General features: G+C 42.2%; 1 protein-coding gene across 1 annotated transcript in view; it reads left to right on the plus strand.

The window, feature by feature from the left end:
- The window catches only part of UNC5D (unc-5 netrin receptor D), a 591,157-nt gene that overhangs the window by 480,953 nt on the left and 87,014 nt on the right, over nt 1-23,190 (plus strand). Inside the window, exon 8 of the mRNA XM_032618440.1 lies at nt 15,645-15,677. Coding sequence (XP_032474331.1) covers nt 15,645-15,677 — 33 coding nt within the window. The remainder of the gene's footprint in view (nt 1-15,644; nt 15,678-23,190) is intronic.

The raw sequence follows: 23,190 nt of genomic DNA on the forward strand, positions 1-23,190 counted from the left end.
GACTCTAATCTCATATATCTTCTAAAAAGCTGTTGACAGTATAACTATGTGGCTACTGATTATCGTTTAGATGATCATTAGATACTTTTGAAATATTAGAAATAAGAAAGTACTGGTTGAATTTTAGATGACCATAGTAATAACCTTTCCTAACAACCAGCAACTGAGCTTGAGCTTGGGGAAAATTCTATGAAGTCAAGCTTCAACCTTGGTTGACTGACACTTAGAGTTACTGACTGAAGACAGACAATGGTTAGCTCCTAATGTGAGAAAGAATTGTTATCAAACATGTAAATATTATTCATTTGTACTTGTATTGCAATATATAGTTATTTTTTAGTTGAGTAAGAGTTATGTTTAGGGCTAAAAGGAATCACCAGCACTAAGAGGATAGTGACCAGTCTAGATCCCAATTTTAAAATCTGAGATATTGTATTCATCAGGGTTCTCCAGAGAAACAGAACCAATAGGATACGTATATAAGATACAGGCTATAAGCATACGCACGTACATACATACATATGTAAAGAGATTTATTATGAGAAATTGGTTCATGTTATTATAGAGGCTGGCAAGTCCAGAATCTGCAGAACCAATGTCCCAGTTCAAGTCCAAAGGCTGGCAGGCTGCTATAGAACCAGGAAGAGCCAATGGCCCAGTTCAGAGGCTTTCAGGCAGGAGAAGTCTCTCTTACTCGGGAAGGATCAGGACTTCGGCTGATTAGATGTGACCCACCCACATTATGGAGGGCAATCTGCTTTTCTCAGCCTGTCCGTTTCAATGTTGGTCTCATCTGAAAACACCCTCACAGACTAATGTCTGACCAAATATTTGGGCACCTCATGGCCCAGTTGGGTTGGCACATAAGATTAACCATCATAAACGCATATGTACTTGGGAAGTCCCAAAGCATCGTTCTTTCCTTGGAGCCAGTCAAGCCGAGGTTCAGGAAATTGCTTTAATTACTGAATGAAACCCTTCTTTGGACATTGGCCATGTGTGGTTTTAGTCTCACATGTGCCGTTTAGTGGATATTCTGTTTACATTTTCCAACAGTGGAAATAAAACGGATAGGGAAACAGTGAGGTTTAGAATATGTTCAGCACTGAAGGTTGAGAGCTCTGTTAAATCCCCTCATGAGTTTAAAATGCTGTGTAAGCCTTTCCTTTCTGTTCAATCTATTCGTTCCCCTATTCCCTTTCCTACTTAAGCATGAGTTTTTCTAGCATTCTTTGCCTCTGTAATATGCATATTAAGATGTCTGTCAGACATGATCAGAGACTCTTGATGGCTACAATGACTAAGCTTTGTGATGGAAAAAGAGTGAAGCCTGTGAAATCATAGAGGTGAATGAGATGTATTTACACATCAGTGGGAAAGGGGTATGTTTCTAAGAGCTCAACACTGGGATGTATTCTGCCCTTTTAGACAGAGAGTGGCTACTCATGTCAACAAAAATGGATAGCATTTTACTATCTCTGCGGGAATCAATGAACAGCAGTCTAGTTAGATGATGCCAACATCACTCTATGCTTCTAGCTGGTACTTCGCCAGGGTGCTCTTGGTGAAACTAGCTGTGCTCTCAGGATAGAGATCCAGTGAAGGTTTGGTTTGATTAAAATAGCATTTGGCAACAGCTTTATGGAGCAGTCGCTTCCCGAAAGATCTAGGTCATGTTCCAATTTGGGGATTTCCTTCTTTTAAATTTTCTTCCCTTTATGCCAGATACGACCCTAAAGCAAGTCCTCAATTCCCAACTTCTCTTGGCAGTTACACAATGACCTTGCTTGGGCTGTTGGATGACCTACAATTCTTTGATTTTATTTAGCTCTCAACAAAGCATCTGGATTCCTTTTGTTGTCCCTGAGGGCTGCATTCCTCCTAGAGGTGGAGCTGCCAGCTCTGAGCGATCACTGTAATATTGGGGCATGATTTTGTTGCTAGGTCAGTTGTGACTGTAGCACAGGACCTTAGTGTTATGCTGTCACAGATGGCCACACCTAAATGCCCTCAACAAGGAAAGAAATGCCCCAAGACCGGGGAGTGTAAGATTAAGCAGTTGGTACCAATAGCGGTGAGTCCGAGGTTCCAAATTACAAGCATAAACTAAACATCAGGGCCTTTACGCTAGAACAGTTCTTTTCGAGGAAGATAATTACGTGGGATGACCGTCGAGAGACAAGAACTTGTGGATCCATGTTTTTTAAGCATTAACATCAAAATCAGGTAGTTCTCTGACCGCCGTCCTTTCTACTTGCTGAACTTAGCTGCTTGTGTGCTGGAGGATGGCAGAAATGTCCATGTAAATGACATGTACATTCCTCACTGGCAGGAACAGAAGGGCGAAAATAGTGGGGTGTTCAGTTAGAGTCTGAGAAGTAAGGGGAGCCTGCTCCCTCTCCTTTTTATTCCAGCAGATGGAAAACTAAGGGCTTTGGCTTCAGAGGACTGAGTGAATCTGCTTCAGAGGGGATTAGTGCCCAGATGTGCTGTGAGGACGAAGCCAGAGAAATGCCACAGGGACCCAAAAGAGAGAGGAAATCTTCAAGGCTGAGCTGCCTGAGAGCTAATCAGTCCTTCTTGTCAGGATGTGAGACAGGTCATTTCAACATTGACAGTTCAGAAATGGAAAGATCAGTTACATGGTGCTTTGTTTTCATTTCTCCTGAGTACACTGATAAGAAAAGTTGGAGGTGACAGTTTGGAAACCCCATCAAGGATAAAGATGTCTATACAATAGCAGGTTCAAATAAACATCCCCAAGCTACATCTCATAATCTAACCGCATTGTCTGTTGAACCATCTACTTAAGTGACCTAAAGGAAGCACCTGAAAAGGTGAGCCTGTAATCACATCAGAGTACAGGTTGCCTTGGTAAGCATTTTCTCTGGAATCATTCTAAGCCTCACAGTGGTTACCCGGGTCCCTTCCCTGTGTTTCTTTAGGGCACTGAATAAGAGAATATTCACTCCAGAGTTAGCTAAGTGTATCTGAAACAACTCTTACTTTTTGCTAGTGGTTTACAGAATATCTGTTTCATATATAAGATTATAACAGATGGATGTCCCTTTACCAAAACGAAAACCGTCATGTCCTTTCTTTGGGCAGAGAGTCAGGAATCATATTGGACTCTTCTAAAACCTTTTTGTTGGATAAGGTCATATTTCAGGGCCTCCTGCACTACATAATTGGTTAATTATAGCACAGTAAAATTCTACATAGCGAAGAAATAAAAACGGCATCGGCAAGATAACATGCTAGCACGATGCATTAAGTTGTCACGAAGTTTCCTACCGCTTAATTCTCCCAAGTAGTTTTAATGTTAAAAACCCATTTCCATTCCATTTATACATAGTAGGTATTCCTTTTTCCATGAAGATTTTCGCTAGAAATACCCAATAGCTACCTTTCTGCATAACAAACAATTGATTAATTCAGAGTTGCCTTTATGTATACAGCATAGAAAATGTGGGTATAATATTGCAGACCCACAGGAGTGATAAGAATGTAGATTTGGACATATGTGGTGTCATTAGTAACTTAGCCACGATCTCTCTCCCATGCCCCAATAATGCTTTCCCGTTATGAGACCCAGTAAGAAGACCAGCGAATGACACGCTTTAACGAGACAGAGTGAAGTGGCTCATAACAGAAGTTTCCGTTGTACTTAATTAAAAAAGAAAATAGAGATAGCTCAATACTCATATGTCTTAGTGAAAGCATTTTTAAAAAATTCTACAAGGCTAAAACTTTTACTTTTGTGCCTTGTGATAAGAGGATTTGAACTCTAGTGCCACATCCTGAGTGGAATTGAGCATAAAAAGGAAAAAGAATGAGCCGTATACAGCAAATTACCATAAAATGTCTCCGCTTTGTTATCCACCCTCTGTGGACTTTTCTGCATTTATACCTTGTTAACAAGAAGATAAAGACATCTGATTGTCTTTTTGAGCATAATCCCCCTTCCAAGTAAGGACTGACCTTCATCCATGGGCCCATTGATGATTGATTATGTATTTAGTAAACCACTAAAAATCTATGGCCTCAGGCATAGAAAATAAATTTTTGGTTACCAAAGAGGAAGGTGGGGTGGGGGATAAGTGAGGAGTTTGGGATTAACATACACACACTACTGTATATAAAATAGGTAAATAACAAGGACTTACTGAATAGCACAGAGAACTATACTCAATATTTTGTAATAACCTAAAAGGGAAAAGAATCTGAAAAAGAATATATATATATATATAACTGAATCAATTTGCTGTACACCTGAAACTAACACAACATTGTAAACCAACTATACTTCAATTAAAAAAAATCTGTGGCCTTTCTTTTCAACCAGCTCTGAAACAAGGACTTAAGATGCCTTTTTTTTTTTTTTTTTTTTTTTTCTTCGCGGTACACGGGCCTCTCACTGTTGTGGCCTCTCCCGTTGCGGAGCACAGGCTCCGGACGCGCAGGCCCAGCGGCCATGGCCCACAGGCCCAGCCGCTCCGCGGCATGTGGGATCTTCCCGGACCGGGGCACGAACCCGTGTCCCCTGCATCGACAGGCGGACGCTCAACCACTGCGCCACCAGGGAAGCCCTAAGATGCCTTTTGTGATGCAGGAAATTTTCCCTCTGTCATCATCATCTCTTTATTTCTTCCCAGACGTGTGCCACATGTACGTAGTCATGACAGAGTAACCTACATAAAAATTTCCTTCTCAGCTAATAGAAATCAATGCAATTATTCTGTTTCTTTCTTCTTCTTTTTCCTATTCCTATCAACTCCCCCTGACCCACCACCACCATATTTCCCTATGAACGTTTACACTGGGCTTACATTCTTTTGGTGGAATTGGACAGGAAGTGCTGTCATACTCCAGAAACATGTCTGGAAGATTGTTTATCTCTGAGGCATCTTGTTAACTTTGTTCATTTTATGAGAGGAATTGAAATAAAACACCTCTCCTGTAAATAGGAAGGACTTTAACATTAAATTTGGGCAGCTGGAGAACAGGATACTTAACCTCCAGGTGACATTACTTAGAGAGGGTACACACGGTACACACATCACATTAGAGAGAGAGGAAGAAGACTAAAACAAAACAAAACAGAAAAACCCCACGAAAACCAGATAGACAAATAAGAACAGATCCCCATGACAGTGTAAACTGGAGACAGAAAACCCAGGAGAAAGCTTAAAAACATTTCTTAAGGACGGGAAATTTTAGCCACAGGGCCAGATAGTTGAAGTGAATACAAATTCATTACAAAGAAAAGAGAAATATTTTGTAGATGGCATCCCCAAGAAGCACAGGGAAGGCACTGGCTCCTAACTGGGGATTGCGAGAAGGTACAGAGGTTGAGTTTCCATGAGGGCTGGCCCAGGATGGGCCTGGGTTGAGCTGGCATTGAGAGCAAAGGCTGAATGGCCTTCCAGTGTCCTCTGTGATTCTGAGTTGAGATGTTATTCTCTTTCTGAAAAATTAGAAATGGACATGAACCTAGAATTGAGAGAAATGAATGAGCTGAGCCTATAGGATTTGAACATTTATCCTATAGGTAACAGGTTGAAGAATCCGGGCTTTGGCATCAGATTGCTTGAGTTTGAATTTCGGTTGCAATGCTATGAGCAAATTTCTTCATTTCTCTAAGCCTAAATTTATTCCTCTATAAAATAAAAGTTATAATAGTGTCTATTACAAAGGGTTCATTTTGAGGAGGAAATGACCTAAACCATGCAAAGCATTTGACATCTGTAGTAAGCACTCCATTTGTGTAAATAATAATAATGTGTGTGTGTTCTAGTAAAGGGATTCCTGTGGCAGAAAAAGTGTGTTTTCCATGTTCTGTGGCAGAATTGACAAGTGACGCTTTAGATATTTTGTTAAAACATTTCCTAATATATCTGACTAATATAGTGTCTAATGAAATAAAATGTGCTTCACATTAAAATCTATGGGACACAAATTGTGTTCTTTGTATGAACCAGTTCTGAGGGGTAATTTGAGCCATACCGTTAGTTGGAGGAACACGGTTTACAAGGACCCTAACAACTCATGAGGATTCTTCAACTTGGTGTCAGACCAAAGTGTCAGTATCCTTTCCCAGAAACGTCTGAGAAGTAGCTGAGAGAACAGCTCTTGATTTTCCAGTCTTCCTTTGCAGGGGGGATTTAGTTAGGAGGAGGAGACAGACCAGGTGATCTTTGAGGTCCCAACAAGTCCTAAAATTCTATGATTGTAACAACTAATTAAAAATAACTCAAGGGGAAGGCCCAGGAGAGAAGCCTGGATGGTCCCCAAGTGAGAAAATCATTCTTCATTATACTGAGAGCTTCCCTCGTGTTATGAAATACACATGTTCTAACAATCGTGTTAGAAAATAAATTTTCATAAAGCAAACTCTAATTTGTCAACACTCATTTAAAAATCCTTTCTCACTGGTGGGGGAAAAGTCCCCCATACGCACTACTAGACCATACACAATCTCCAGATCCCAGGGTTATCGTCCTGGTGCCAGCTCTTCTGGATCAATGATATCTGTTACATGTCAACACTTCCATCATTCGACATTCCCACATCCCCAAATTAGCGATTTGGGCATTATTTTTTGTATTTTTAAAAGCTATCTAATAGATTGGGTCAGTAACTGATGATATCCAGAGTCAGGAAGTTTCCAAAATTTAGGCTTTCTGTCATATAAAACAGACTCTCCCCATTTCAGCAGTTCTGTGTATTCCAGATCCTACCTCTGCAGTGTATTTAATCAGGACTCCACAAAACCCTGGGTAAGAAATAGGAGTCTGGATTAGAGAAAGATTTAATGTCTGAGATCATAGAGTGGACCAGCCATAAAAGAAACGGCAAGAACCCAACCAGGGAAGTGATTTAAAACAGAGTAATCTACTCCTGTAAAGGATTCAGTGCTCTCTGGGGTGTGCTGAACAAAGTGAATTAATAGAGGCGGAGGAAACGTCTTTGTTTTGATTCTATCTTTTCTCCTTACGTTACAAATTAAATACGTGTGTGTCTTCAAGAGCATTGAGACATGTGATCCAGAAAGCGAAGATGATATGAACATCACCAGCATGCTTTGTCCTTAACCCTGGCCTTGTCCTTTTTCTTCCCTTTATGCCAGCATCCTCCTGAAAGCCCCGGCCTTGCGTACATGTGTTTGGGAGAGGACAATGTTAGTATGCAGTGGAATAGAAAATTGCCGTGATCATTTAGAAAGAGATCATGGGGTAGGGAAAAGGGCTCTGAACCGGGAGGAAGGAGTCCTAGGTCTTAGTTCAGTTGTTTTGTTACTAGCGTGTGACCTTGACAGATCTCCCACCATCCCTTGCCTTCTGTCCATAACTATCAAACGGGGGCGGGGAGGCGGGATACGGGGTGCTGGGTGATCTCTAAGCTTCATCTCAGTATAAAAACTTGAAGTCATTATGATTTTACAGATACTTGTCTTTTAGCCAGCTTTGAGGAGATATTCTAGTTCAGTCACACCTAAAATTCACCGTTTGGATGATGAATATGCAGGGTGATAGGGGGACATCTTTTAGATCTGAAACAAAGGTAACCCCATCCCCTACCCAGCAAAGCCAGTTGCCAGCCACCCCTAAGAACTGAGTCATCAAAGCAGGCCTCTAGCATCTGCTCCATTCCCTTCATTGAGAAGCTACAATGTCCTAGGAATTCATACAGAAATTAGGAAATTTAGGGACCCTGACTTTGTAATGATCGTGGTTGAAAGTACATACAAGGCTGAGTAGCACTCATCTGTTCAACAAATGTCTACTGAGTACCTACCATATTCCACTTACTGTTCCAGGCACTGAGAATAGATGAAAAACACAGATATAGACTCTACATGCCTGAGGCCTGAGGAAGCTTAGAATAAATCTACAAGTCAAAGATTCACAATTCACAGTTTCTTTTTCAGCTTTTTTTTTTTTTTTTTTTTGGTAAGACAGGACTGATGGCCTGTGTATATCAGCTGCTAAGTATTTCTTTAGCAGTCAGTGAATAGTCATCATAACACCCTCCCCAGTCTCACCACCCCCACCCCCAATCCATTCCCTACCGACACCTCCCTGTGACCCAGCAACTAAAGGGACCGCCCTGGACACAGCAGAAAGTCACCATGACCCTATGTCAGGGCCGGTGCTTACACGGACAGGATGCTTCTAAACTATTTTTAAATAATTTGAATATCACTCCTCCCTTAAGGTAAGGAAAGTGATCGTGATGACGTTTATCAATAGATTATTCCCTTAAGCTTGAATTATAGACCCTGAACACTTATGGTTAGTTTTGAGTGTGTATGTCTGTATACACATACATATATTTTCCTGTTGTGGATAGAAGGGAGGGAATCAAAGCAAAACAATTTACAGCATAGAAGAATTTTAATATGCATCTTCCCTCAGGGCAGAATTGGAAACAGTGCATTTTATCACTTTGAGGCCAATTGCCGATAAGACAGCCTTTGCAGACAGCTGCTTAAACATCTTTGCTGTAACCCCAAAGCATACTGTACCCTGTATATCCATCATAAAAACAAACTAACCCACAGTGAATCAGTGGGAATGGACAAAGGTGGTAAGAAATCTAGACGTTGAAATGATTTAGTTCAAAAATGAAATATGCAAATGCCCCTTGGGAGTATGTCATTATGGGTACTTATTCATCTGAGTTTAGGAAATACAAAAGACATTCCTATAGGAGACGTCAAATTTGAAAGAAGGGAGAGGGAAGACGACATCATCTCATGCACACAAATTGTGTGATTTGGCTGAGGGGCAATTGTGGAAGGTCTTTGTCATCATAAGTCATATCCATGAGCTGTCTCTTGTAGTACCCATCTGATTTCCCCTAATTAATTCGATGGGATCTTGAACAGTTCTTTGGTAGAACATATTAATACAACTGATCTTCATTTACTGATGTACATCTCAGATCTTACGGGTTTTCATTCAGGTGGAGGGTTTTGCCACAGCCCTGGAATTTCTCTAATTACCCAGATATCTCTGAGGAAACCAGCGATGCCTCTAACAGACGTAACCAACTGGAAAACCCTGGGAGGAATCTCTCAAAACCTCCTGTTCTCTGTACTTGTCCTGCATGGATGGATGTGCTCAGAGTGCATTTTTTAAATTTTTATTTTATGTTGGAGCATAGTTGATTAACAATGTTGTGTTAGTTTCAGGTATACAGCAAAGTGATTCAGTTATACATGTATCCTTTTTCAAATTCTTTTCCCATGGGGAGGGGTAAATTGGGAGTGTGGGATTGACGTATACACACCACTATATTTAAAATGGGTAGCCAACGAGAACCTACTGTAGAGCACAGGAAACTCTGCTCAGTGCATTTTAAAAGGGGCAGTAGAGCTTACGATGGTCTATACAGGCTGGGAAGTGGGGAGAGGAAGCAGGAATTGAATTAACTCAGTAACGTGGGGTAAATACGGTCTCTGAAGAGTCATTTCTGAGCAGGATCTTTAAATTAAAAAAAAAAAAAAAAAAAAATCCCGAAAGAAAAACGCAATGCAGAAATTAACAACTGAAAAGAGTAAAAAAACGAGAGATGCGCTGTGTTTTCCATCACCGGAAGAATTTCATGGTTTTTACGAGAGCTGGTGGTTGTGTTCCTGCATGTCCTACAGCCTTAGTGAGCTCTCACCAACCACAGGAGAACAGAATAGAATCCCTGCTTGTCATCTTCCGTGTCTGCCTGACACGTTCAATCACGGTGGTGTTGCCAGTGAAAGCAGACCTCGTGTTTATCTGATTATCTGCCAGTGCTAATACAAAGCAGAATCCACCAGATCCTGGGATTTCCTGCAGCTTTGGAGAGCATTCAGAGGGCTTCTTAATTATTTCTGGTTATGGGAGAAGAGGGAAAGCATGAGTAAATGAAACACACTGATAATCAATAACTTCAACTTTTTTTCTCCCAATCAGTAAATAATCAAGCAAATAGCTTTTAATTTCACTTCTCCTGCTACTGTTTTTCTTGCCATGATCCTCTGTTGCAGTGCCAGTTATTTGTGAGCTCATCATTTAAATATGATTTTCATGTTAGGAGCCCATAACTAGTGGTGATGACAAAAGTATAAAATCAATCAGATGAACACTTACAAAGTAATATATTTTGAAAGAAATTGCATAGTATTTTAGCGAGTATAAGTAAGATAAACTGTCTAGAGAAGGGAGAGATTTCTTCCAACAGAGTAGTAATCACCAAAGATTTCATGAGGGAATCAGAAATTGATCTAGGCATTGGAGAGAGGACATTTTTATATAGGAGCCTTGGAGGGAGGAGGGTGTCCTTGGAGAGGCAACAGCTTGGGCAAAAGCACTGAGAGTTCATGGATTGATCGGACTAGAATATGGATTTTTGCTGAGGTGCAGCGGAAACTGAGTCACATTTGATGTGGTGGGACCAGTTAATAGAAGACCATAAAGGTAGACAGAGAAATTGGCCATGACATGGAGGCTGTGGAATCATGGTAGATTCCTTCGTAATGATGCTAGAGAATTCTTCCAGCAAACAAGGAACCAGCCAGAGAGAATGGGCAGAGAAGACTGAATCTGCCACACACTTCAGAATCAGCTCCTAAATAATTTGTAATTACAAAGACTGTGGAGGATAAATTAAAATAAAACTGAATTCAAGACATATCTTTTGCGCGGCGGGGGAGGGGGGTGAAAAAGGTTCCAAAGCATATGATCTATGAAGAAGGAAATAATGAAAATGGTCTTTGGAGATGAAAACATGGGACGTGTCTGGTTCAGTGAAAAGAACGGCGATCGTGAACTCTCATGACATGTGTCAGCTGCTGCCCAGCAGGAGAGAGCTGTTCCGGCTACTGTCCTGGTGGGCGTTTAGTCCACACGGAGTGGCTTGATGCCGGAGTCTCAAGAAACGTATATGTGTGGTATCCAAAACCCATAGAAGCCGATTTCAAATAATCACAAGGCACGGGTTTTGAGGGTAGCCCCTTGCCCAGTCTGTGGGTTGGAGATTGAATCCATCCATCCACGTGTCATCTTGCAACGTTTCTGTAGTGTAGTTGTCAGCACGTTCGCCTTACACATGTGTCGTCTCTCCTTATTCTGGCTCACTCAGATCCGTGGGATGTGGGCTGCATGCAGCTGGCCACAGTTTTTCCCTGGCAGAGAAAGGATAAGGCTGGATGAGGGTGGGTGGGAAGGTAGGAATGCAGCCATAAATAGCTTCTAAGAACAATGGAAATGCTTTGAGAGCATGCCATATAAAAAGGAAGCCAAAATTTAAAGAAAGGTGGAAAAGAAATGAATCACCACCAAAAATAAAAACGTAGATTGTGGGCTTCCCTGGTGGCGCAGTGCTTGAGAGTCCACCTGCCGATGCAGGGGACACGGGTTCGTGCCCCAGTCCGGGAGGATCCCACATGCTGCGGAGCGGCTGGGCCCGTGAGCCGTGGCCACTGAGCCTGCGCGTCCGGAGCCTGTGCTCCGCAAGGGGAGAGGCCACAACAGTGAGAGGCCCGCGTACCGCAAAAAAAAAAAAAAAAAAAGGGTAGCTTGTCCTCTCTCTCCCTCTCCCTCCCTCCCTCCCTCCCTCCCTCCCTCCCTCCCTCCGCCTCTGTCTCTCTCCCCCCTTCTCTTCCCTTGCCTCATATATAAGTGTATATACTTCTATGCACACACTCACCACACGCACGGCAGACTCAAAGCAACATTGGCAATACAGCACTGAGACAAAAGCAGATTGCCCAACGGTAAAGACAATTCCATGTTTTTGTCGGTAAAAATGATCAATTACTGTCAATTTCATGTAGTTTCCTGCTAATATATGTATAAGCGTATATGTGTGCAGGTAACCTTATATGTATATAAAATCACAGAGGAAAAAAGCCTAGACTTGTATATATAACAACATAATAGTGGTTATCTCTTGGTGGTGGAATTATGGGGGGGGGGTTTGCACTTATCTGTATTTTTTTGATATGGTAAGTGTAAATAATAAAAATGATTTTTAAAAGAAAACACAATTTAAAACACTATTAAAAATAAAATTTAAAAAACACTTGCAAATCTTTAGCCTGTAAATACACAAAATCACTATAGGACTGAGTTATAATTACCATCAATTTCTGTTTACCCAGAAGGTACCTCTTGGTGTATAAGTTAGACCCTGGGAAAACTTGTGATTTTCCCAAACTACAGCTCAGCTGCCACTGGTTCAGAATTACATTTCTCTTCCTGTAAGAGAAAATGGGCCCTTCTGTACACTCCAGCTACCCCAAAGCCTCTTGGGAGGCAGAGAGGAACTGGAGTTGAGTACACAGAACCCCAGATTTGTTGCCAGGAAGTGGTGGTGCCCTCAATAATCACAAAAACACAAACCCCTATCAGGAGTTCTTGGAGAAGGGCCTAAGCATGGGTATTTTTTTTTAAAAAAAGCTCCCCAGGTCATTTTAATATGCAGCCCATGTGAAGAACCATGGTCCTAATGGATTAATTTACTAAGGGGCCATTTGAACATGGCCTTGGAGAGAGGTAAAATTAAAACAGAGAGGATTTGGTTGACCAAGGCCAGTGACTGCATGGCCCTGAGCCTTGTGAGAAAATGATTATGCAAACAGAATAAAAGAACATGAACTGTGGGTGGGCCATTCTTGCAAAACATAGCGAGGTTGGTGGTAGCCCTCTCTTGAGCTCACGGTAGAACAATCTCTAATCAGACATTTCAAGCTGGGGAAAATGGTCTATGAGAGCAGCTTGCTGACAAGATACTGCTTTTCACAAAATACAGCAGAACCCAATGTTGATGCCAATGCCAGGGGACTAAAGCTCTTGGGCACCAGAGACTTCCAGCCTTTTCCGTGAGACGATGCAGGCTAACACACGTGCTGGATCTCAGCATAACACACGCGATGGTAGAGGAGCGGCCCTTTGAATAATTTTGACTCTGCTTTCAGAATTCATTTCAGGTGGATTTCTGTGGAATGTCTTTGGTAGTTATTCTAAAGATTTATAGGAGTGAAAGCAGGGTAGCACAGGGGTCTTCTTTACATGGCAGGAAAGGGAAGTCTCGACTTGCCCTTGGGGTCAGCAAGCAGAGGACAGGATTAGGCACTTGTTTCTTAACTCCCGTTCAAGGACCCCTGAAATTCACTGGAATTGCTGATTTGGAGCTATGCCTTGTCTCCACGCAGTAGCACATGAGTCGTCCTCTGAACAAGTATGATGATCATATTCATAACATGTTCAAGTTTTTATTCATCAGCTGCTACTTATTGATGGCTGAACACGTGCTAGCCCGATGCTGCGTGACTTCATGGTTATCATGTTTAACCCCCCGGGACCAAGCTTCAAGGACATTTTTATTCCCATTTTACTGTGGGGAACACTGAGGTCACAGAGGTAGATGAAGACAATCCAAGATTTAAATCCATTTCTGATCCTGAGAGTCTGCACTAATCCGTGTCAGTGATGACGACGCCGGAGCTGGGTGCCATCAGGTCAGAGCGGAGGATGCCCTCTTCTGCTGCTCTGTGCATCCATGTGGCCCCCGCCCTCTATCTGGGGACTTTAGCCCTGGGATTTTCAGCTCCATTCACTCTATCTTTTTTTCAGAGCTGTACCGGGTAGAACTCTACTACCCCAGTTTTTTCACATCTTGGCTCTATTCGATTTGTTTTTCTGAGGAGTAGTTATACATCTCACCTGTTTTTAATGGAGTTTCATTTTCCTACCTGGCATAATCTTCGTTCCTGTGGTTTAGAAGGAAGAAAATACTGTTAAGCTCAGCCAGAGTTCTAAACAGATGTTCTGCACGTCTCTTTGTGTTGTCCTAGCAATGCATCAGTCTCAGATGTCTTAGCCTTGGCCTGCCAGCATGGCTCTGCCCATGCCAAATGCTTAGAGCGTACAATAAGCAAAAACTGAAGTCAGGTTAAAACCACCAAAGTCGTTTTGTTCTAGTTCTTCAGTGCATTAGCATCTGGACTTTGGGCGGTACCACCTGCTCTAAGGAAACTAGTATGGCATTGAATCTGTGCAGTAAGGGAAATGCAAGGTTTTGGTTTTAAGAAACCTGACTGTAAGAATCTGAATATGATCATATCAACTTGAACAGATTATTTTATTTTATGAGGATTTCTTTTTTAAAGAAAGATTTGTCAGATATTACCCTTTGCCTGTTAACTTGCCCTCATTGTAAAAAAAAAACAATAGTGGCCCCTTTGCAAAAGTGTGATTTACACACAACTTTTATAAGCTACTTCCATCACAAATCAGATGGCAGAACACACAAGAGGTGTATCTAAAGCACACGGCAAGGGTTTTCTGTCAAAATCAGTATTAAGTGCAGAGAGTGGATTAGGCTAAGAGATATTCCGTGAAGGATTCGGAACCTAGCTGTGTCTGTCTGCCTGGGAGGGGTTACGGTGCAGTCAGCCAGGTAATATTTATGAAGTTCTCAAATGTGTACTGTGCGAGATTTGATTCAGTTAAAAACATAATCCAAAATGACAGGATCTCACCCCGCTTGGCTCGCCTTCAGGCAAAGAGAGGAAGGAGGCTACACGAGGTGACTTTTCAAGGTCCCCTGCCTTATGGGAGTCTGTGAATCCTTAGCAACAGCCCCCGTGCTTGTAGTCGGACTGTGTTCCATCTACACCCTAAGAAGCCGCGAATGAGAGGGATGGTGCGCCCTGCAAATCCCCTGGAATTTGACACGGTGTCAGACCTGGTCTTCCCAGGTTTCTGCACGGTGGTGGAGTTGTGTTGGCCTGGGATGGGACCAGGGGCGGGAGGAAAGGTTAGCGGAGGGACTGTGGTGTAAGACAAAGCAAGCCACGGGCACCACGTCTCCAGGTGATTTGCAAGATGATTGCAAAATATTTGGTGATGAAAGACGGCAGGGGATGGTGGATGAACGGCCAGCCATGAAGAGAATGGATAAGAATGTCTAACTTGCTTTAGAAAAGACCAAGTGTCTTTTCTCTGTATCCGTCTCATCCGGCCGCTGCCCTGCTCAACAGCACGATTAAAAAGGACACCTTTCCGTTAAGAGAGATCATCCCCATTTTAACAGATGATCAAGATCTGAAACAAAAAAGTGTGATTTCTTAAAAATAAACCTTCAACACGCTCACAATACCGTAGCACCTATACCCAACGAGAACGGAAGAAAAGCAGAGTTTGGAACATTTTATCCAGACCATGAGAACTGCAAACCAGTGCAGGGTCCCTTTAAATATTTATTCATGGTTCATTTTTCTATCATCATATATAGTGAAATAGCATCCCTTACCTGAGCAGTCTTCTGGCTGTAGATAAAAAACGGACAGGCGACAAGCTCACTGCTCTCATCATGCCGATAAGAATCTAACAAATGCAAGAGAAAGAAACCAGTAAGCCTGAGGGATTTTTTTTTTTTTTGGAAGGAGTGAAGCAGTCATGCTAGAAAAATATTGCAAAAGAGAAAAAATTTTTAAATTAGAATGAAAAGGATAAATATGAGTAACATAACCCGTATTGTCTGCAGAAAGAGAGAAAATGTTTCCTTTATGGAGGTAGACGTAAAGGGATATAGGAAATATATCTGTTCCGTGTAAATTATTAAATGCAACTTTCTTTTTTTCTCTTTCTTTCTTTTAGATAAAAAACCTCTTCATGAAATAAAACCCCAAAGTAAGTTATTCTTCCTCTTGTGAATATCACTTATTCTCATATTTTTGCTGTTGTATTTGTTTAGGAGCCAAAGAGAATTGAAGTTCCTTCGAAAGATCCAGGGCTTTCGGGGGGCTTCTCATTGGGTTTGGAGTCACATATCAGAGGTTTAAATGGAACAGAAACATGCACACCCCCTCCCATCCTTCAGAGTAAAAGTAAATCTCTCCTCTTGATTCCGCCTGCCGAGAGCAGTCCATTTACCTGCAAATGTCATCTAGGACTCTTATATCTGAGGAGATTTATCTCATTAAAATTAATAACTATTTGTCAGTACAGGCTTTCATGAGAGCAGCCTTGGGCAATAGCCTGATTCCAAGACTCTCCACCTGGGAGGGGGCAGGGGGCGCCTAAGAGAAGAACCCTGAAATCCATGGCAACTGGGTAGACGAAGAACCAGTATTCCACAGTGAAAAGGCCAGGAATTGAACCTAGTGGGTGGGTGCTGGCTCGAGGTCTCTGTCCACTGGCTTGCTTCCTGGAGAGGCCTTTGCCTTCTCTCCATCTTACGCATCCAGTAGATTTGGGGGACAGAGCACAGCTTGAATGATTGGCAGCTCGGCATTCAACCCCAGGGTGTTCAACCCCGGCTGAAATTGAGGGCCACCGGAGGCCGTTTATAAATCCCAACTCCCAGGCTGTACCCCAGTGAAATCAAAATGGGAAGAGGGGATTTAGAACACAGGAATCCCTAGTATTAAAAGCTCCTCAGGTGATTTCAATGTGCAGCTTGGATTGAGAACTATTTTTCTTAGAAAAATAGTTCTCGAAACTTAGATAAGCGACCACATGCATCAAAATCTTGAGTTATGGTGGGAGCTTGTTAAATATGCCCCCCCTCAGAATAGAACAGATTAATTTGAACACCCAGTGCGGGGGCAGCTCCTGAGAATCTACATTTTAATATGTTCCCCCAATGATTCTCAGAAATGTGTAAAGTATACCACGGTATCATATAGACGTCAGACTCCGTATAGAAGGGCATCCGCATTGCAGCTCTTAGCAATGGTAGAAAGAGAGAGCTCCCTAGCCAGTTTGGTTTGTAAAGCTTGTGAAAGACGTTCTTGACCAGTATCTCCTGTTTTGGTCGAAAATGAATGGCTTTTGATCCTTAAATCCTAGGGTATTAAAATTCAAATAGCATGGGAGCGTTAACAGCTTCGATTAACCACCTTCTTTGAAAGAATTAAGACCCTGTGAAAATAGACAGAGATCGGTGCCTTGGGATGGGGGTCAGGTGACATGAGAGAAAGATGCAGTAAAGCTGTGATGTTCATACTTCAAATGTTGCTTCGGGCAGGCTTGAGATAGAAAGATGCCATGACTTCTGGAGCCTGAGAACTTTACAGAACAACAGAAACAAACCTTCTTGTTTTCCCTGCTGTCTGCTGCCCATAAAGTCGTTATTGGGACTTAGGCAGTGGCCCTCCGGAGTCATGCATGCTGGATTTGGAGCTCATGGGAAGACTGAAGGTGGGGAAGCCTGATCGGGGGGTATGCGCGTGCGCACGCATGAGAGGGTGGAGGAGACAAGGGGGCACTGAGTGTTCGGCTTGTGTCTGGGCCAAGGCCTCAGAGGGACTGCTGGAGTAAGTGGTCCCCCAGGGCTTCCTGGTCACAGAGCCCTCACCCTCCGCTAGCCCCCGTGTGCCACCCAAGCAAGATTATGGGTATCCATGTGGCGGCCAATGGGAGAGTTCCTCAGAAATGCATGTGTGTTTTTTGAACATTAATTTCACGCTTAGTTTGTGAGTCCTGTGCCATTCTAATTTGGGTACAAATTTGGGTACATTCCAGCCATAAGCCCCACAGTAGCTAGTTCTGGTCCTCGGGGACTCGTGAATGAGGTTTTGCTTGGGGTTCTCGCTCCTCTACACCATGCTTAATTGCTGGATACTGCCACGGAATCGCTTAAACTGTTTTAATTTGTGATTTCCTAAAAATAAAACCTTAACAGAATCAATGTGATTGCAAAAGGCTCCCAGAGGCATCGGATCCGGGTTCTGGAGGCTGCACGGTTAGGAGTGCGTTATATGAAGGCAGGCTGCGGTCGTTCGTTGAAAGAGAGGGGCTTCGCTGAAGATTCCATGAATCATCACTGATGCGAAATCAAAGTCAATTATGAAGATAATTGAGAAACAACCTGCTCCTATATATAGCTGTGCACATGATCCTCTGCCAGGCTGGTTGGATGGAAACCATCCCTCGGAGCCTCCCGGGCAGATCCGTGTGAGGCGGGCTGAGGATCCGGCTTTGAGTTGCGGGGAGGTGTGAAAAGAAAGTGAAATCTTAAGATGCCTGTTGGCAAATCTTAATGACAAACGGGGGGAAATATGTGCACAGCATCGCTCCTGAAAGCACTTATTGTAAATGAGATAATTTAATCAATTACGTTTCCTAATGTACTAAACCGAATGTTTCATTTTCTGCTTCTGCACATCTTAAATTATCTTCAGGTGTTTTAGGAGATTTAATCATAGTTAATAGAAACTTCATTACCAGCAAATGTGCTTTCAATAAATGTTGTGTAACAATGTCAGGACATGCAGTAAAATATAGTAGGTTCTGAATGGCAAACAGGTACCCCCAGAGTCAGGCTGAAAGATGGATGGTCATGTGCAGACAGACTCCTGGAGGCTTGGGGAATGAGGCTATCTGAGGGGCTGTGAGCCCCCAAGGAGCGACTGCTTCAGTAAGTTCACCTTAGGGATGAAAAGGATTCAGCTTCCCCCTAGAAAATAACTCAGAACATATTTTTTTTCTCCATCTTCTTTCCACGTAGTTGTTTTGTGACTTAATAGAAACACACGCTACACACGAATCCCATTAATCGTTCTAGAGTCAGTTACCTCCAGGACTTCGCCGGTTGAATGTCTCCCAATAACCTGAATCTCAGCTTTTTCAAAATTGAATGTGTCCTTTTCTGTCCCTGTTTTTAACCCAGGCCTCTTCCCATCTTCTCTAGTTCAGTGAATACTACGCCTTTAACCCAGCGGGGTCCCACACTTGGACAGCCTCCTAGACCCCCGTCTTCTTCCTCTCCCTTCTCCAGCTCAGTACCCAATGAATCACTACCGTCTAACCATTCTGCCACCTACACAGATCAAGTTCACTGACTCTCCCCCTTTTCCCTCTTGCGTACCCATCCCCCCATTCATTCAGCAGCTATTCATCAAGTGCTTCCCATGGGCTAGGACATGTTCTAGGTGGTGGAGAATCAACACCTGAGCCAGACAGATACAGAGCAGAGTTTCTGCTCCCACAAAGCTTACAGTGAGGGGAGATGGAAAAAACCAGAAAATAAGAGTGCTGCTCCCACAAAGCTTACAGTGAGGGGAGATGGAAAAAACCGGAAAATAAGAGTGCTCAGTGCTGTGGAGGTGGTGACGTGTTGTGAAGAGGAATAACGCAGGATAAGGGGCTCAGGCGGGGATGGAGGGAGTGTTGCTTTTTTGTATAAGGTGTTCAGAGAAGGTCTCTGTAATAAAACCACGTTTAAGAAGAGGCCTGAAAAAAAAAACAAGGACAAAAACATTCTAGATATCTGAGAGGAGAACATTCCAGGCCAAGGGAACAGCAGGATGCCAAGGCTGTGTGGCGGGAACTTGTATCCGAGGAACAATTAGGGCAGGTATCTGGAGCAGAGCGGCAAAGGGAAGAGTCATAATAGCTCAGGTCAAAGAAGTGGGGCACAGGGAAAAACCGCCAAGCGTATCATAGGCCATCGTAACGACTTTGACCTTTCATGTGAGCGAGATGGAAAGCCATTGAGGGTGTTTATTCATAGTGAATATTTTCAAGGATAAACTCTACCTGCTGTGTTGAGTGTAAACATACAGGGAACCAGAGCAGAAGCAAGAAAACCTGTTACAATGATCTATTGTAACAATAATCTATTAAAATAATCTAGGCTGTTTATAATACCCAGGCTATTATAATAACTTAGATTCAAGATGACTGTGGCTTGGGCCAGACAGAATGCATTGGAAATTGTAGAAACGGGCCATTATGGATATCTTTTGAAGGCAGTCAAAAGGATTTGCTGGTGGATTGGATATAGAGTTTGAGAGAAGGAAAAGCATTAGGGATGATTCCAGAATTTGGGCTACGCAACTGGAAGGATGGACTTGCCATTACCAATCTGGGGAGAACTTGGTTTAGCACATCTGGAGGGAGACTCAAGAGTTCATTGTTATAAATGCTAGATTTGAGATACTTCTTAAACATCTAAATGGAGAGGTTAAACAGGCAGCTGAATATATGAGTCTGGAGGTCAGAGGAGAGTCCTGGCTGGTGACATAAATCTGGGGCTTGTCACTGTCCAGATGATACTTAAAGCCATTAGGCTGAATGAGATCACCGAATAATGAGTGTGAATAGAGAAGGTATCTGAGGACTCAGCGCTGGAGGACATCAACGTTTAGATGTAGAGAAGGTCAGAAGTCACTGCAGAGGAGACAGAAAAGTAACAGCCAGTTGTAGTAAGAGAAAAACCAAGTGAAAAGAAAGGGGTGTCCCAGACAAAAATGTTTTAAAGTTCAGGCCACCTTTCTTCCTAACCAGGATTTCTGCCATTGCTTCCTATATCCAATCTTGGCTGACATCAATTTATCTGATCTTTTGAAAACATCAGTTCTGGTCACATGACCTCTGTGTTTAAGCCTTTTCGTTAGCTGACCATTATTTTTAAGATAAAGTCCAAAGTACTTAATGTTTGTGATCTGGTCTGAGATGGCTTTTCTTAAGCGTATCAGCTTCTCTCAAGCCGCTGAATCATTAGGTATTTTCCTTCCTACCCTCTCACCGTTTCTCGTATTCTTCAGCCAAACAAAGATTCTTAGTTGTCCGAATACCCTGGGCCCATATTGGCATAAACTTCCTTATACGTTCTGTTACTTCTGCCAGAAAACTTTCTCTCCCCCTAATCTTAACCTGTTGAATTTATCCTTCCTCCAGGTTTTGGCTTGGGTCTCACTTCTGCAAAGCATTCACCATCTTCCCCCCAGCCCCCAAGTCTGAGTTAGTTACTCCTGTAATTGGCTCAGTATCAAGCAGTTTCCCTATTTCTACATCATATGTTCATTGCCTTTATCCCAGGCTGGATTCCCTCTCTGCTAGACATAATTCCTGCCATCTGGTAGATGGTATAGGATCTTGTTCACCCTTATGCTTGTGGCGTTTACCACTGTGCCTAGTATGTATTAGATGTTCAATTCATACTTGTTATTATGGTCTTACATCTTCCTGCTAACTCTGCACGGAGCCTTTTATTGTTAAGGTGAAAATAAAGACTTTGCTTCTTTATATTTATTTTAACTCATTCATGTAGTAGATATTTATTGCACAATTATTCTATATAAATAGTCCTGGCCCAGTGAAGTGTGAAGGAAACAGTAAGAAAGGCTTCTTCCCCACAACTTCAATACAAGGTAGAAGATAATAAAGGATTTGAGAAGAGGGGGAAGTAAGGAGATAGTTTTTAATAATCATCTATTCTGTGCCAGGTGCTAGGTTAAAGTCTAAGCTGGATGCTTCCCAGAATCATTTCTATCAAAGAATGACCCAAATGTGTCCTTACGTCTGAAAATTAGGTATTTCTCGTCTCCTTACTAACACTCCATTCTACATCTTTTCCCCAAGTACACTGCTTTCATCCATAGTGGAACAATGTGGATTCTGGGAATACACATTCTTTGTGATCCTCATAGGGTTAGGGAACTCCTCAGAAGATGCACAGACTGCACTGGTAATTTGGACCATTCTCTTTCAGGCTGTGTAGACCTGAATGGTACCTTGAACCCGTAGAACGATCTGCGACTTTGAACCATAATATCTTTAAGTTCTCAATAGACTTCTAGATTCTTCTAAACTAACATGAGGCAACTGGCATCAATGCTAATCTTCTAGCCATGATGTAAAGCACATTTTTTTTCTATTTTACCCAGCATTTTTCTTCATCTCCTGCTGATTGTTTTCCATTACATAAACAGCACTTCCCACAAATTGCATGACTTGCTTTGTCCTTCAGAATCACTCTTACTGTGAATCAATTCAACCCATGCATATGTGCAACGTTTACAATTTTCTTACTACTTTCAATCTTTTTATTACCTAATTTTTATTCCATTGTAAGTGTATACCTTTTCTTACTACCATCTTCAAGAACATCATTGACCTTACTGGACGTGATGGGATTTCGTTCGTTAAATACTTCGGAACTAAGCACAGACACAGTGAATAAGTGACGGACCAATGTGTTCATCAGCATCAGAGGAACCCAGGGTACTCGCTAAAAATGTGAATTCACAGGCCCCATCTTTCCACGTGTTAGTACATTCAAAGTTAGAGTTTATATCTTCAATTTCCAGAATAGAAAATGAAAGTGAAGTCATTTTCTCAAGGACTGGAGTTCAAATCCTGCTTTTTGACTCTAGTTCTCATTTTACCTTGGTCTTCGTATCTGATGGGAAAAAAACACAGTTCTTTTTGCAGTCTGAAGGTAGACTTACCAGATAAAATACAGAACCCTTAGTTACATTTGAATTTCAGATCAACAGTGAATACATTTTAGCATAAGCATGTCCCAAATATGGCATGAGAAATACTTCTACTAAAGTTATTCATTCTTGATCTGAAATTCAGATTTAACTATGTCGTATTTGTATTTGCTTGATCTGGCAACTTTACTCAGAAGGAAGAATAAAACACGTGAATGTGCATTATCAAGAAATATTTTTGGGGCTTCCCTGGTGGCGCAGTGGTTGAGAGTCCGCCTGCCAATGCAGGGCACACGGGTTCGAGCCCTGGTCCCGGAAGGTCCCACATGCCGCGGAGCAACTAAGCCCGTGCACCACAGCTACTGAGCCTGCGCTCTAGAGCCCGCGAGCCACAACTACTGAGCCCGCATGCCACAACTACTGAAGCCTGTGCGCCTAGAGCCCGTGCTCCTCGATAAGAGAAGCCACTGCAGTGAGAAGCCCGTGCACCGCAACGAAGAGTAGCCACCACTCGCCTCAACTAGAGAAAGCCCGCGTGCGGCAATGAAGACCCAACACAGCCAAAAATAAATAAATTAATTAATTAAAAGAAATATATTTTATAGAATAGATTATCTTTACTGTCAATCTTGGAAGAATGGTTAGAATTAAAACAAATATTAGAGGAGAGAACCTTTCAGTGAAAGCAAGTCTGAACAAAAAGAAGTCTACTGAAGTACAAGTTCTACTTGAAAAAAATGGATATGGGCAGACCTCACTTTATTGTGTTCTGCTTTCTTGAGCTTCGCAGATACTGCCTTTTTTTTTTTTTTTTTTTTTTTTTTTTTTTTTTTTTTTTACAAATGGAAGGTTTGTGGCCACCTTGTGTTGTCAGATGATGGCTACCATGTTTTAGCAATAAAGTATTTTCTAGTTAAGGTATATCCATTGTTTTGTTCAGACATAATACTATTGCACGCTTAACAGGCTACAGTATA

Source organism: Phocoena sinus, chromosome 21 (genome assembly GCF_008692025.1).
Source record: "Phocoena sinus isolate mPhoSin1 chromosome 21, mPhoSin1.pri, whole genome shotgun sequence".
NCBI classification, from domain to species: domain Eukaryota; kingdom Metazoa; phylum Chordata; class Mammalia; order Artiodactyla; family Phocoenidae; genus Phocoena; species Phocoena sinus.